The 12009-nt window shown below is 52.9% G+C and overlaps 3 protein-coding genes across 3 annotated transcripts; 2 read left to right on the forward strand and 1 right to left on the reverse strand.

Annotated features, from left to right (window-relative positions):
* Positions 1 to 2935: 2935 nt before the first annotated feature.
* Positions 2936 to 5558, forward strand: SLS55_000016 (uncharacterized protein; the record flags this gene model as incomplete). Its single annotated transcript, XM_066771533.1, has 2 exons — positions 2936 to 4358; positions 5170 to 5558. The coding sequence occupies 2 exons, from the start codon at positions 2936 to 2938 to the stop codon at positions 5556 to 5558; spliced, it is 1812 nt and encodes a 603-aa protein (XP_066636812.1).
* Positions 5559 to 5635: 77 nt separating this feature from the next.
* Positions 5636 to 6349, forward strand: SLS55_000017 (uncharacterized protein; the record flags this gene model as incomplete). Its single annotated transcript, XM_066771534.1, has 3 exons — positions 5636 to 5914; positions 5967 to 6077; positions 6332 to 6349. 3 exons carry the CDS (start codon positions 5636 to 5638, stop codon positions 6347 to 6349), a joined length of 408 nt encoding a protein of 135 aa, XP_066636813.1.
* A 519-nt stretch (positions 6350 to 6868) lies between these two features.
* Positions 6869 to 7937, reverse strand: SLS55_000018 (uncharacterized protein; the record flags this gene model as incomplete). Its single annotated transcript, XM_066771535.1, has 2 exons — positions 6869 to 7175; positions 7249 to 7937. The coding sequence occupies 2 exons, from the start codon at positions 7935 to 7937 to the stop codon at positions 6869 to 6871; spliced, it is 996 nt and encodes a 331-aa protein (XP_066636814.1).
* Between the last annotated feature and the right edge of the window lie 4072 nt (positions 7938 to 12009).

A 12009-nucleotide genomic window follows, 5' to 3' on the forward strand; every position in this document is an offset into this window, starting at 1 on the left:
AAAATCCCGACGATCGAATCAAGGGCGTAACGGGTGTATGCAATGCCCGCTGGTTCCGTAGGGTCTGGACAGCCATGGAGTTCATTCGAAGTACCAAAGTGCACGTCCTTCTGGAAAATTACCACATGGCAGACGGCGGAGGAGACCTGTTCTTCAGCGAGATGAACGCTATCTGGGACGAAGAGGTAGAGCGCCGAGGCAGCGTCTACGAAATAGAGAGGCTCATAGGCGCACGTGCGAGCATGTATCTTGTGCCCTGGATGCTCGGACCGCTGCAGGATATTCGGGCCCACAAATCCACCGTCTTCGCCCATGCCTTCTCCCTTCTGAGCACACGGCAATGCTCCCAGCCACATGACTTCTTCTACGCCATCCTCGGACTTCTATCGATAGACTTGGAGGAGGCCCGACTGCACGACGACGACAGGGAGGCATGTGCGCAGATTGCCCGAGCTTGCATGGACTCGGGAGACTACAGCCCGCTTCTGATGACACCACGCAATCCGAACGACTACAAGTTCAACGCTTTCCACGACGTCAACGTGTGGGGGCTGGGGGCGCAGTCATCGACGCCGTCAGTTGCAGACGGCCTTCGAGTACAGCCACGGGGTGATCTATTTCTCAAAGCCGAGAAATTCGGGACTGTAACTGCTTGCAAGAGACTCTCCATGTCAATGGCGGGCCTTTCGTGGCTCGTCCACGTCATCCAAGCAGCTCTGGATTGTTCCGGTCCTGACTTGGACGTTTTCATCGCTACGGTGGGAACGCGAATATGCGGCCAGGATACGCAGGAAATACTCGAACGCTTAGCTCACCGGGGTGGACGTGAACGCCTACAGAAAACACTGGTTGAGTGGTACGACAGCGAGACGGAATGGAGAAGCCCTCGATGGATGGAAGATAGGTGCTCGTCCATCACCCGCGCCATGGGCCTTTCGGGCTCTTCTCTCTGGAGAGGCGCCAAGTTAAAGGGCGAGACTCCGATGGCGTTTTTGTCGGCACGCGGAAGAACGATTCACGGCCATTGGTGCAGCGTCTTTGCCGCCGTCTGCCCCGTCTGTCACAAACCCTTTCTATACCGCGCAGCCTTTACGAAGCCTCCGTCCGAAGTTTTGGGCGCCACCGCCTATCGAATCCCTCGTTTGAGTTACGAGCTTACCCTTAAGGATGGCGTAGGCATCATCATTAAAGACGGTTGTATCATTGGTCGAATGATCTGGGCTTGTCCTGCGTGTCCTTGCCATCTATTGGAGGAGGTCCAAGTGCGCTTCCCGGATTTGATTATGCCGATGCCTAACATGAACATGTATGGGGGTAAGTAAGCCTTAATATCTTTTTTTCCAGTCCCGCAAATCAATTCACGATGCTGTTGTTTTCACCGGTGTTTTCAAATTCTTATCTCGCTACATGATGACATCGGTCACTATGATTCTCTCCATGTGACGGCCCTGAGGCCTCCAATGCCTTACCGCGGAAGACAAGTCTTCGCGTCGTTCTATTGGAACCCATGGTTTACAGATGCGGACATCGATCAGTTTATTCAGTGTCACCGACCACGCAACACGCCAGAACGACCCGCGGATGTAGCGGTGTCGAGGCTGTTAGGTAGGGAGGGGGTAGACCAGGGGGGTAGTGAGTAGCTAATGCGAAGAAGGGTGGTAGCGTAGGAGTGAAGTAGAGGCGGGCGGTGAATGTGGGCCGCTACGCCGGCTGATGACGGTAGTCGGTAGAGATTGGGTGGATGTAGGTGTCTGGCAGTTTCTCGTTGGTGCAGGTGATCCCTTGATTCTGCTGTTTAGGTGCCGCTTCTCGGGAAGATGGGGTAAAGTGGCTTTAAAGGCGCAACGGCTGCCTATATTCTCGCCCCCTTGTTGTTGTCACCGTCGTGTCGAGCACTTGTGTTGCAAGATACAAGACTCGGTGTTTTCACATCTTAAAGGGACCGAAGGATGCTGTGAGAAGGGGTCATGATACGATAAAGCGCGGTAGGATGGAAGAAGAAATTCAGAATGTCAGCTGGCGAGCCATGAGTGGGACTGGAACACGCTTGGTGTATATTAACAGACGCTAAGCAGCCTCGCTAAAGATCTCAAAGCTTGGCTCTTTTGGACAGATGGCACCCATGTAGGATACATGGGTCGTGTCTAGGCATGCATCTCAACAATCGCAGCCCAGCTTTGAAAGGAAGGTTGGCGAGTAAGAAGCGCAGTAAGCGCATGTAAGGTGACGTCATATCAGGCGAGTCTCTCGATGGCGCTTATACACGTGTCTCTGTCGTGTAACCCATCGACTACGGATCCGTAGATGGCTCAGCCCCAGCGATGTGGCCATCGAAGTAAAAGAAGAGACGGTCGGGAACATCCATGTCCCATCGTACGTCCCCAAGTGGCTACTACGAGATGGAGCACTGTTTATGCGCGCACCTCCACGCCACAACTTTTCTCGCTTGTTGCAGCCGCTACTCACCGCCGCGGGCTACCACTTAGTCAATAGAGAGATTTTTAATACGCTCACGTTCGCTGCGTTTTGGGTCCAATAGCGATCGTCGCCCGTAAGTGGTGATAGAAAGGGGCCCAGGTGGAGGACCGACGGTAACGATTGGATGTACCGCCCGTCTGCAAGAAGCACGCCAAAATTGGCAGGGTACATATCGTGGCGTATTGGGCGCTTACAGCAGCAAGATATCACATCCTGCCTAGCGAGTAATCGTCCATCAATGTACATATTCCGATGCCGTGCATATACGAGGCAGTAACGTGTTCCTCCATCGTTATCTTTTCCGATGCTTGCGGGCTACTCTAGAATACATAAATTCTCATGTCCGATCTTCTGCGATAGTTCATCATGGCCCTGCGTTCCACGTTGCCAACTACCTGCTCCCCATTTCCCTCAATACAGCAATTCGCTTCTATTCACAAGCCAACGACACGTCATCATGGATGGGAGGACGGATCTTGATCAAGCACTGATCAAAGCCGCCGAAAGGGAGGATATCGAAGAAATCCGAGGCCTATTACGCCCGGCAAAAACAGCGAACATCGCAGTACCAGACGAGAGAGGAGACACCATTTTGCATGAGGCTGCTTGGACTGGTAAGACATCTGTAGTCCGAGTGCTGACAGAAACCGACAGGTGGGAGGAAATCGTCAATCTCAAAGGTTTTTTGGGTTGGACTGCACTTCACAACTGTTGTGCCGAAGGGCACACGGAAACGATCGAACTCCTTCTTGAAAAAGGGGCTAATGTGGTGGTCACGGATGAAGCGGGATGGACTCCGTTACATCATGCGGCACATGGCGGCCACTTGGCTGCAGTCGGATTACTACTCAAATACCAGAAGGATCTCGATCACAAAACGAACAGCTCGGGAGGCACCGCGCTACATATTGCTGCACAAAATGGGTTCGCTAGGATTGTCAGCAAGCTCATCGAATCTAGGGCGGATCCGAATGCGACAGCATGGGACGGCAAAACTGTTCTGCACTGGGCATTGGATGACGCTATGATGGCAGAAGAAGAGCACCCTGGCAATGACCAAGCACCCCCCGAAGCTTACGACACTGATTCCGATGACGAGAATATTGAATTCAGCGACGACGACAGCACCGACCAACGACCCGAGAATCCCGGCCCAGACGAAAGCGTTGAGGACGAACAGGGTCGATTTGATGAGGTTTTCAAGCACATTCTGAAAGGGAAGAAGAAAGCGGAAAGATGGTCAGCGCTGTTGAAGGTCGCTCACCGAGAAGAGAGCATGCATGCGCTGCAATACTTGATGAACAAGATGTATCTACCAAGCGATGCGAAACGTTTGGAGAAGCCATTGAGACGGATCTGGCTGGCAATGAGTGAAGCAAGGTCCGAAGAGCTGATGGAAATGCTTTGGAAAGAAATGCCCGAATACATACGGAATAGGGAAGAGAACAGGGAAAGGTGGAACATCCTCAGCTTGGCAACATCGCTTGGCAAATTCAAGACAGTCTACTGGCTACTCAGAAGCCGCCGATGGTCCAAGTCGGATATAGAAAAAGCCCAAAATCTGTCAGACCTTGATTGGCAGACCCGCAGAGTGGAATTGTCGAAAGACAGCAAAATCTGGAAAACGCCATTTGTCCATGACGAGAGGAGTGGAATCGACGGCTACAGACGTCCTGAAAAACCACCAGATGACGAAGAATTTGGAGCGACTATCACGGACTTCTACGAAGTGGAGAAACAGATTGTTTCGATCTGCTACGATTGCGACCCCTGGAGCCTGATAAAGAATGGACCCAAGGAAACCATGAAGAAATCCATGGCAAGCCTGAAAAAAAAAAGGTTCGGATGGACTGAGCCAGACGAGTACCCTGAGGCAAGCTGTTGCTACAGATGGATCCATATTGCGTCAAACAGCGTGAGTCAAATTGATCGATCAAATTGTTAGAGTGACAGCTCATGTATCCGCAGGTCCCTTGGATGACGGTAAGAGATATGAAAGGTGATATGAACGAAGCTAATGGAATCTCAAGGAAGTAGCCAAAGGCTTGTTTCTCGATGAACCTGTTGCGAAGAGGGAGAAGTGGATGGCTACCTGGCAGTTCCTTCAGCGGAGCTGGCAGGAACTCCCAGAAAACAGGGACGAGGAGCCTTACATGCGCCCGAATTGCCTGGTACATGGGTTTAGAATCATCTCATGTTTGGAAGCAGTACTTGCTAACCTAGTGGGCAACTCCTGCAGACAGCAAATTTGTCCCATCGCAACGGAATAACGGGCGAACAATCAACGACCTCAAAAGAAGACGAGTCTTTGCGAATGGCGCTCTATGTAAGATCCCCGGGAAATACCCGAAGCTATTCTAATTTTATTACAAGATGCCCTACCTCACCTTTGGTCCTCTCCAGAATACCTCCCCTAATGACAGAAATTTGCGAAGGGAACAAGCAGAGGGTATCTTTCATCTCCCAAGAACCTTAGATCGGTTCTATCATAGCACACAGGACCGCGGCAGAGATGAAGATCAAGTCTTCACCCGCCATGTTGATTGGAAGTTGTCTCGAAAGCGAGTATCGGGTGATCAAACAATCGACGTCTTACAGGTCAACCAACTATGGATGTGGGTCATTAAAAAGAGTGAGTAAAGAGCGATAATTTTCAGACTACCCATTTCTGATACTTCTCTATCTGCTTAGGCGCAGTGATTGGCGAAACGACCCATCGTACAGACACAGTGATTACCAGCACGACCCATCGCTTAGACAGAAACGAAGACCCAATGTTTCAAGGGTTTCTCAAACGCCTTTGCCAGAGCCAGACAACGTTTTACCGGGAGGCCACGCCGTCCTCGGTCGACGGTTTTGCGAAACTCATTGCGAGTTTTTACATCAACGCCCTAAACAACTTGAAATTATCTCTGGAGGTCCCTAGTCAGCAGGACGCGGGCAACAATGCAAAGGAGTCGGGCGGCGAAGATCAGGATCATCGACCAAGTAACGCGACAGGGGCCACGGAGTCATACAGAGCATCACTCAGAAAGATATTTGCGGATTCGATTGAGCGTAACGTGAGTTCCCTCAAGTAAATGTTGCTCTATAGAAGAAGTTCTCACGTTTTCAGAATGAGGTAGAGAGAGGGTTGCGGGAGAAATTCCGGGAAATCATGAAGGATCAATTGAGCGACTTGAAGTATCCACGCGAGGCCATCACTGATGCTCTGAGGATCCTGGACGACATCAAAGATATTCGGGATGAACTGAACATCATCAGCTCAGTGGTCCAAGAACAAAATCCCGTGTGGTCTCAACTATTCAACCAACCACGCGGGATCTCCATACGGGATGATAGTTATGAGAGTCGTCAGTGGTCAAACACAGATCCTGGTTATGTGCTGAAACGGGTGGAAGATTTGCTTAAAGAAGCTGCAGAAACAGAGCACAACGTAAGTCGTTGTAGAGGAATTTACATGTCAGCAGATGTTAACGCCGTTTCAGATCACATCAATCTTAGAGCTTCAGATGAACCAGCTCAACGTGGTAGAGGCTGAAGATTCACGGAAGCAAGGAAGAATTCTCATGGGCTTCACGGTCGTCACCGTCTTATTTGTCAGTTTTCCAGATCCATTTACAGACACAGGATGCCGACTGACTAGTATTCTAGTAGCTACCTTTATCGTTTCTGGCCTCTCTGTTTGCCTTGAATGTCTCCACATTCCCACATTCGGGAAATGAGGTGCAATACCAGCCAGGGTGGATATTTGGGATCATGTGTAAGTTTCATAAGTGTACCGAAGAGAGATATCTGACACATGATCTAGTTGGAGCAACCCTGGCATTTATTCTTCTACTACTCATCTTAGTACGTGAAGACCTCGTAAAGGCTATGGCGAAGGGTTTGAAGGGGACATCCAATTCGAAGCAGCAATCCAAGCCTGCGCCATCCCCTGACCAACAACCGCACAAGGTCAGGTTCACAGCTGGAGGAGAAAGCAGTGGATCGTTCAAGGATTGGTACCGGACAAAGCGGAGGCAGTGGAGACGAAGTTCAGGTGTTGAATCAGTTTAGCGAGCTTCTAGTCTTCATCATCCTGCGAAGAAAGACGGATTCAGGACTGGCGATACGTCAATGGTAGCTTATGCCGCACCCCTACAGCCTGCTCACCAGCGTCCACTTCCCCCCTCGCACGCCCTTCTTCAAGCGTCGCAAATAGCGGAAACCCCACCCCAACCGCCCCCTGCCCCCGCGCCGAACGCGGACAGTCAAGAAACCCCTCCACCGCCCTCGCCCGCGCCGCCTCCATACCCGCCAGGACACAGCACAAACAGAACTCGCATCGAACCCCCTCCGCACCAGCAGCAGCCAAGCGACGACAACCCCCACCCCCGCCCCGCCCCCATCAGAGCCCCAACAGCGCGCCCCTCACCGTCGGCGCCAGCCGCGCCCTCCACAACCTCTGCTCATTCAACAAGAACAGCTCGCCTCCGCGGCCGAAGCAGAAGTTCGCCACGCCACCTTCGACCTTGATGCGGCCCAGCAAGACGCCTCCGGGCGACCAGACATTGACGCCATCGCCGCAGCCGCTGAAGACGTTGCCGTCCAAGTCGACCTTGATGCCGTCGGGCACGCCGGAGTCCGCGAAGGCGAACAGGCGGCGGTTGGTGAGGAACGGCTGGGCGGAGTAGTATGCGACGTCGAAGGCGTAGCTGGCGGTCTCGTTGTTAGTAACCGTCGCATCGTTGGGTGAGTGGTAGGGGGAGGCGGGATGCTGTTCCTCACATGGACGACGGGCGCGTGTCGTCGGTGGTGCCGTCGCCGTGCACGCGGTCCGTGTCGGTGACGTACACGACGCGCTCGTCGGGCGAGAAGCAGATGCCGTTGGGGCGGCCGAAGCCGTCGGCGACGGCGCGGATGCTGGCGGTCTGCGGGTCGTAGCGGTAGACCTGGTTGGGGAGCTGCGGGCGCGGGCGGTAGCCCTGCTCGTGGCCGTAGATGGGGTCGGTGAACCAGATGCTGCCGTCGCTGTGGACGACGACGTCGTTGAGCGAGTTGAAGGCGCGGCCGTGGAAGGAGTCGAGGACGGGGGTGAAGGTGTGGGGCTGGGACAGGGACATTTCGTAGAGGGCGGCCGGCTGGGTGGGCGAGCCTTGGCTGCAGAATAGGATGCCGTCTTTGTAGTTGACGCCGCCGTTGGCCATGGGGATGGTGGGCTCGGGGAGGTCTTCGCGGTAGACTCGACCAGAGGCGTCGTCGATGGTGATTTTTGATATCTGGACGCGCTGTTGGCGAGCAGGGTCTGTGATGCGGTTGCTTGTTATGAAAAGGCTGTTCGTTGATGGGATGAAGACACCGGCCTCGTGCGCAAAAGGATAGTTGCTGTCCTCCAGGAGAAGCTCGAGCTTAGGCTCATGACCCAGCAGAGCGTTGAAGGTATCATGGTGGGTGATGAAAGCGGAGGGATCAGGCATTGTGGAGTATAGTAAGCTGGTAGGAGAATATAGGGATGTGATGGTCGGGTGAGATGGAGAGTCGGCCAAGGTGGGGTAGTAGGTAGGCGGCCTTTGAACAAGCCATCGGGCCGACCCGTAGCTCATAGTAGTAAAAGATCCACCTTCTTCCCGGTTACTGGAATAGCCCTTTTAAGGTCTATTATATTTTCCGCTTTCCTTCCAAGATAGCGGAGGCACGTATATCCAATTCCAAACCCCCGTCTACAGACACCCCAGCTCTCTGCATCCGCCGCACAATCCGCACCCACCGATAAAAGCAGGCTAACCCACCCATTCCACCTTCGTCACCGCAAACACCGGCGTCTGAATCTTGCCCGTCACACTACAACACCGCCGCCACCTTCGCCCCTCCCTCCCCCCACCACCACCACTGCCACGCCTGCAAACAATACAACACCGCAACCCACCCACACCAGCCCCTCCATGTCCCCCGATCCCACTCCACGCCCCCCTCATCACCTTCCCATATCCACACCGCCCTCCCCGCACACACGCAGCCCGTCCCCACGACGACCCCCCACCCCATGACCCCAACAGGTTCCCAGAAGACGCAACAGATGGGCTTGGAGCACTGAAGTTTCCATGCTTTTTATGGCCAAAGTACAGCGATGGCCTCAACACGCTACGAAGGGCTTTGAATGTCGGCTCGGGATTTGAGTGAATAGCCGGGTTGCCGAATGACCCCTTGCTCCGCACAACCCACACTTTATTTGAACAATCATTTTCCAACAGAGAAAAGGGTACAGAAGGAACAAGAGTAGTTCTCCATGTTTACGGGATATATAACCAGACGAATCTCCCCTTACGACGAGCCAGCGTCTGTGAACAGCAGCATGTCCTCTCTCACAACAATAATTTGGCCTCATGGGAAGACGGAGCAGGCTCCGACGGAGACTTACGGCAAATGACCCGTTCTACTGCGAGTCGGATGCGTTCGTTGATAATCATAATCTATCTATGACTCGACTAGCTACTTATGCCAAAATGTTTCCAGCAACGTCGACGCCGGTAAACTTCAGCCAATCAAAACCCCCGCACGCCGCACCCACCCGACGACACCCGTAAACCTACAACTCAGACGTATCAGCAAGCAACCCCACATCATGCGCTTTGCGGGTTTAGTAAAAGGTATAGACTCGTGCTGCGAGGAGGTACGGGGTGTGCGTAGATGCAGGCGGTGGCCCAGAATATCTCGCCCAACTCGAGGGGGCGGCATCGCTCTTCGTCGGATTGCAGCTCGGTGGAGTTGATGGATAGGCCCATGCGAGGGACGTGGAGGCCGTCGGTGCCGAGTTGCGCTTTGGGAGTGGTCGAGAATCCTCGAGAGTCTGTTGTGTTGGGTTTGTATGAAGATCAAATGGGGTTCGAAGAGGAATGATGGATTAATTAGAAAGTCGGGTGCCTGCTTTACAAGTTTTCAGCTCTGCGGAAGTGTTGATGGTGGAGCCTGGCGGGGTTCCGCTCATTGGTCATACAGCAGTGTCAGCGAATGGAATTCCACTTCTCAGTTAAATAAAGATCATGTCTCGTAATACCACCGTCTTACAACAATCTCCATGTGGATGAGAAAGAGGGATGTCTTAGGGCTTCCATCTATCAATAATTGGTATTTGCTATCCAGTGCAATGGCGGAATCGACTCCATTTGTTACAGCCATCTGCGATGGTTGGACATAGACGATGGCCAACGGATACTCACACACCAGACCCTGTTCCGTGCATCGCGAACATTTGGTCTGCAAGTTGCAGCGTCTTTGCGCCTTGACGCAGCATCTACCGCTTTTGTGACGGGGTAGCGGCGCTGCGGCGGCGGGAGCGTGCGACATGGCGGAGTTGCACTAACGGAAACGGGAAGGTGGAGAAGAAGAGGTGCCCATAGAAGCAGCGAGGAGACGCCTTTCTGGAATCCTGTAGGATTGCGGTTGGCTCCATGACATAAATGAATAAGGGCCAGTCCATTGAGTGCCTCGACTACCCATTGGCGGTGCTGGTTGCGAATATGTACCACAAAGAAAAGAGAATAGACGCCAGGGGGCAGTTATATAAATAGCGCACTGTCTGCTTTTGCACAAGACCCATCACGTGGATTCCAGGCAGCTTCTTACCCCGCAGATAACAGATTTCACACACCAACCACCATACAACATCCGGTCGCCTCGTCTCAAGATGGATACAACCGTTCCACATGCAGTCTATTCCAACAGAAAGGCACCCTTTACACACGTGCGCATGCTTGGCCAAGGTGCTTTCGCAATCGTCGACGAGATCACTCCCCCCCAGTGGACCCAAGAGCTGGGTCACAATTTCGATGGAAGAACCTTTGCTCGAAAACTTTTGAAGGTGTCCAGACGTCAACGAAAAGAACAGATCCAGGCCGAGATCTCGATCGCAGTTAAACTTCGTCATTATCACCTTGTGGAAGTCGTCATGACTTATGAGGAGATGCCAACCAACGCTTGGGAGATGCCATCCTTTGGCATGATCATGAATCCGGTGGCTCAGTGCACTCTTCAACAGTTTTTGGATAGAATGGAGAACAGAGAGACCAGCGAGGACTCATTCTACATACAAAAGTGGTTCGGATGTTTGGCCAGTGGATTGGCATTCCTTCATCTGCACCGCGTCAGGCACAAAGACATCAAGCCTGCCAACATTCTTGTACGCGACGACTGCGTATTCTTCTCGGACTTCGGAGTATCCAAATTCGTCGCGCCTGATGTGTCCGATACCCAGACCGAAGGTCCACCTGGTCGGCTTACCTACAAGTATGCTGCGCCGGAAGTCATTGCTCACGACCCTCGAGGTCGGAAAGCGGACGTGTTCTCCCTTGGGTGCGTCTTTGCCGAAATGCTCACCGTCCTCGCTGGCGGGAACAGGGACGCATTTGACAGTTTCCGAGGTCCGCCAGGTCAGCGGTCCTTCCACGAGTGTCTAGACAAAACACTCCAATGGCTGCTTCACCTCCATCCTCATACATTGGGATACGAACGCTACTGCTATGGCGCCTTGGTTCCAGATCCTGAAAGACGAATGAGCAGTCATGACCTGGAGAAATGGGTTATCTGTCGTAGGGACAACCTTCCCGTGTGGAGAAAAAACCGCCTTTGTGCGTGTCTAGGGACCGAGTCAGCTCGCACCTTCCGAACTGTGAGCTTGGGCGAAGGACCGTGTGAGCCACCATATGAGTGTGCCTTGACTTACAGCACTGAGATCAGCTGGCAAAGAGCATTGGACCACTGGATTGGTATTTGTGAATGGGTCCAAGACACTCCACAAACGATACCTCGACTTTTAAGCAGCACACCACCAACGCTGGCTGTTGAATTTCCAATTGATACAACAAGTTTCTGGACAGCGCTCTCATTCTAGAGAGCCCAGGTAGACATGAACAGTATGGTTTCTCGCTGGCCAGGACATTGGTTATGGGGATTCTGAAACCAAAGTTTTGTGGATGGCGCTGCGGTCCAGAATTCAGGCGAGGGTTCAGCTCACTACTGCGGATCGTAATAGGGCAACTAGGTATCCTCTCTATAATTGAAGACATTGAATTTTATACCACGCGCTTAACCTCTTTCAAAGACTTCAGGAATCCGGTGAAGCTCTTGAAAAGGTCGAAAGTCCGCTATATCAGCGCAGTTCTCCCAAGGCCTGCGCCCCTTCCCATCCATCGTCTCCAACAGAAGCCTCTCCGCCTGGCCTACCTTCAAGCTTTTGAAAGGGAGCCTCAAGCGCGGCAACCTTCCACAGCGTGGCGGCCCCCCGAATGGCCGTGGTGTCCAGCTTCAGCCATTAATTATGGAGTCGCACTATGCAGCCCTGAAAAATATCCGAGCCAGCGTCGACGAGTGGTCTGACCATGACCGTGGCATTCTCCATCATGAAAGCAAGGCAAAATCGGGGCATTTGCTGACCCAACGCATCATCGAAAGCATAACCCAGGAACAGTTGTCGAAATCAGACTTTGCCGCCCATGGGAGGATTTTGAGGGGTCCATCTCGTCGAGGGGCATCTAAACAGAGCGTCAGCGAACT

The sequence above is a fragment of the Diplodia seriata genome, assembly GCF_021436955.1.
Source record: "Diplodia seriata strain FDS-637 chromosome Unknown scaffold_1, whole genome shotgun sequence".
NCBI classification, from domain to species: domain Eukaryota; kingdom Fungi; phylum Ascomycota; class Dothideomycetes; order Botryosphaeriales; family Botryosphaeriaceae; genus Diplodia; species Diplodia seriata.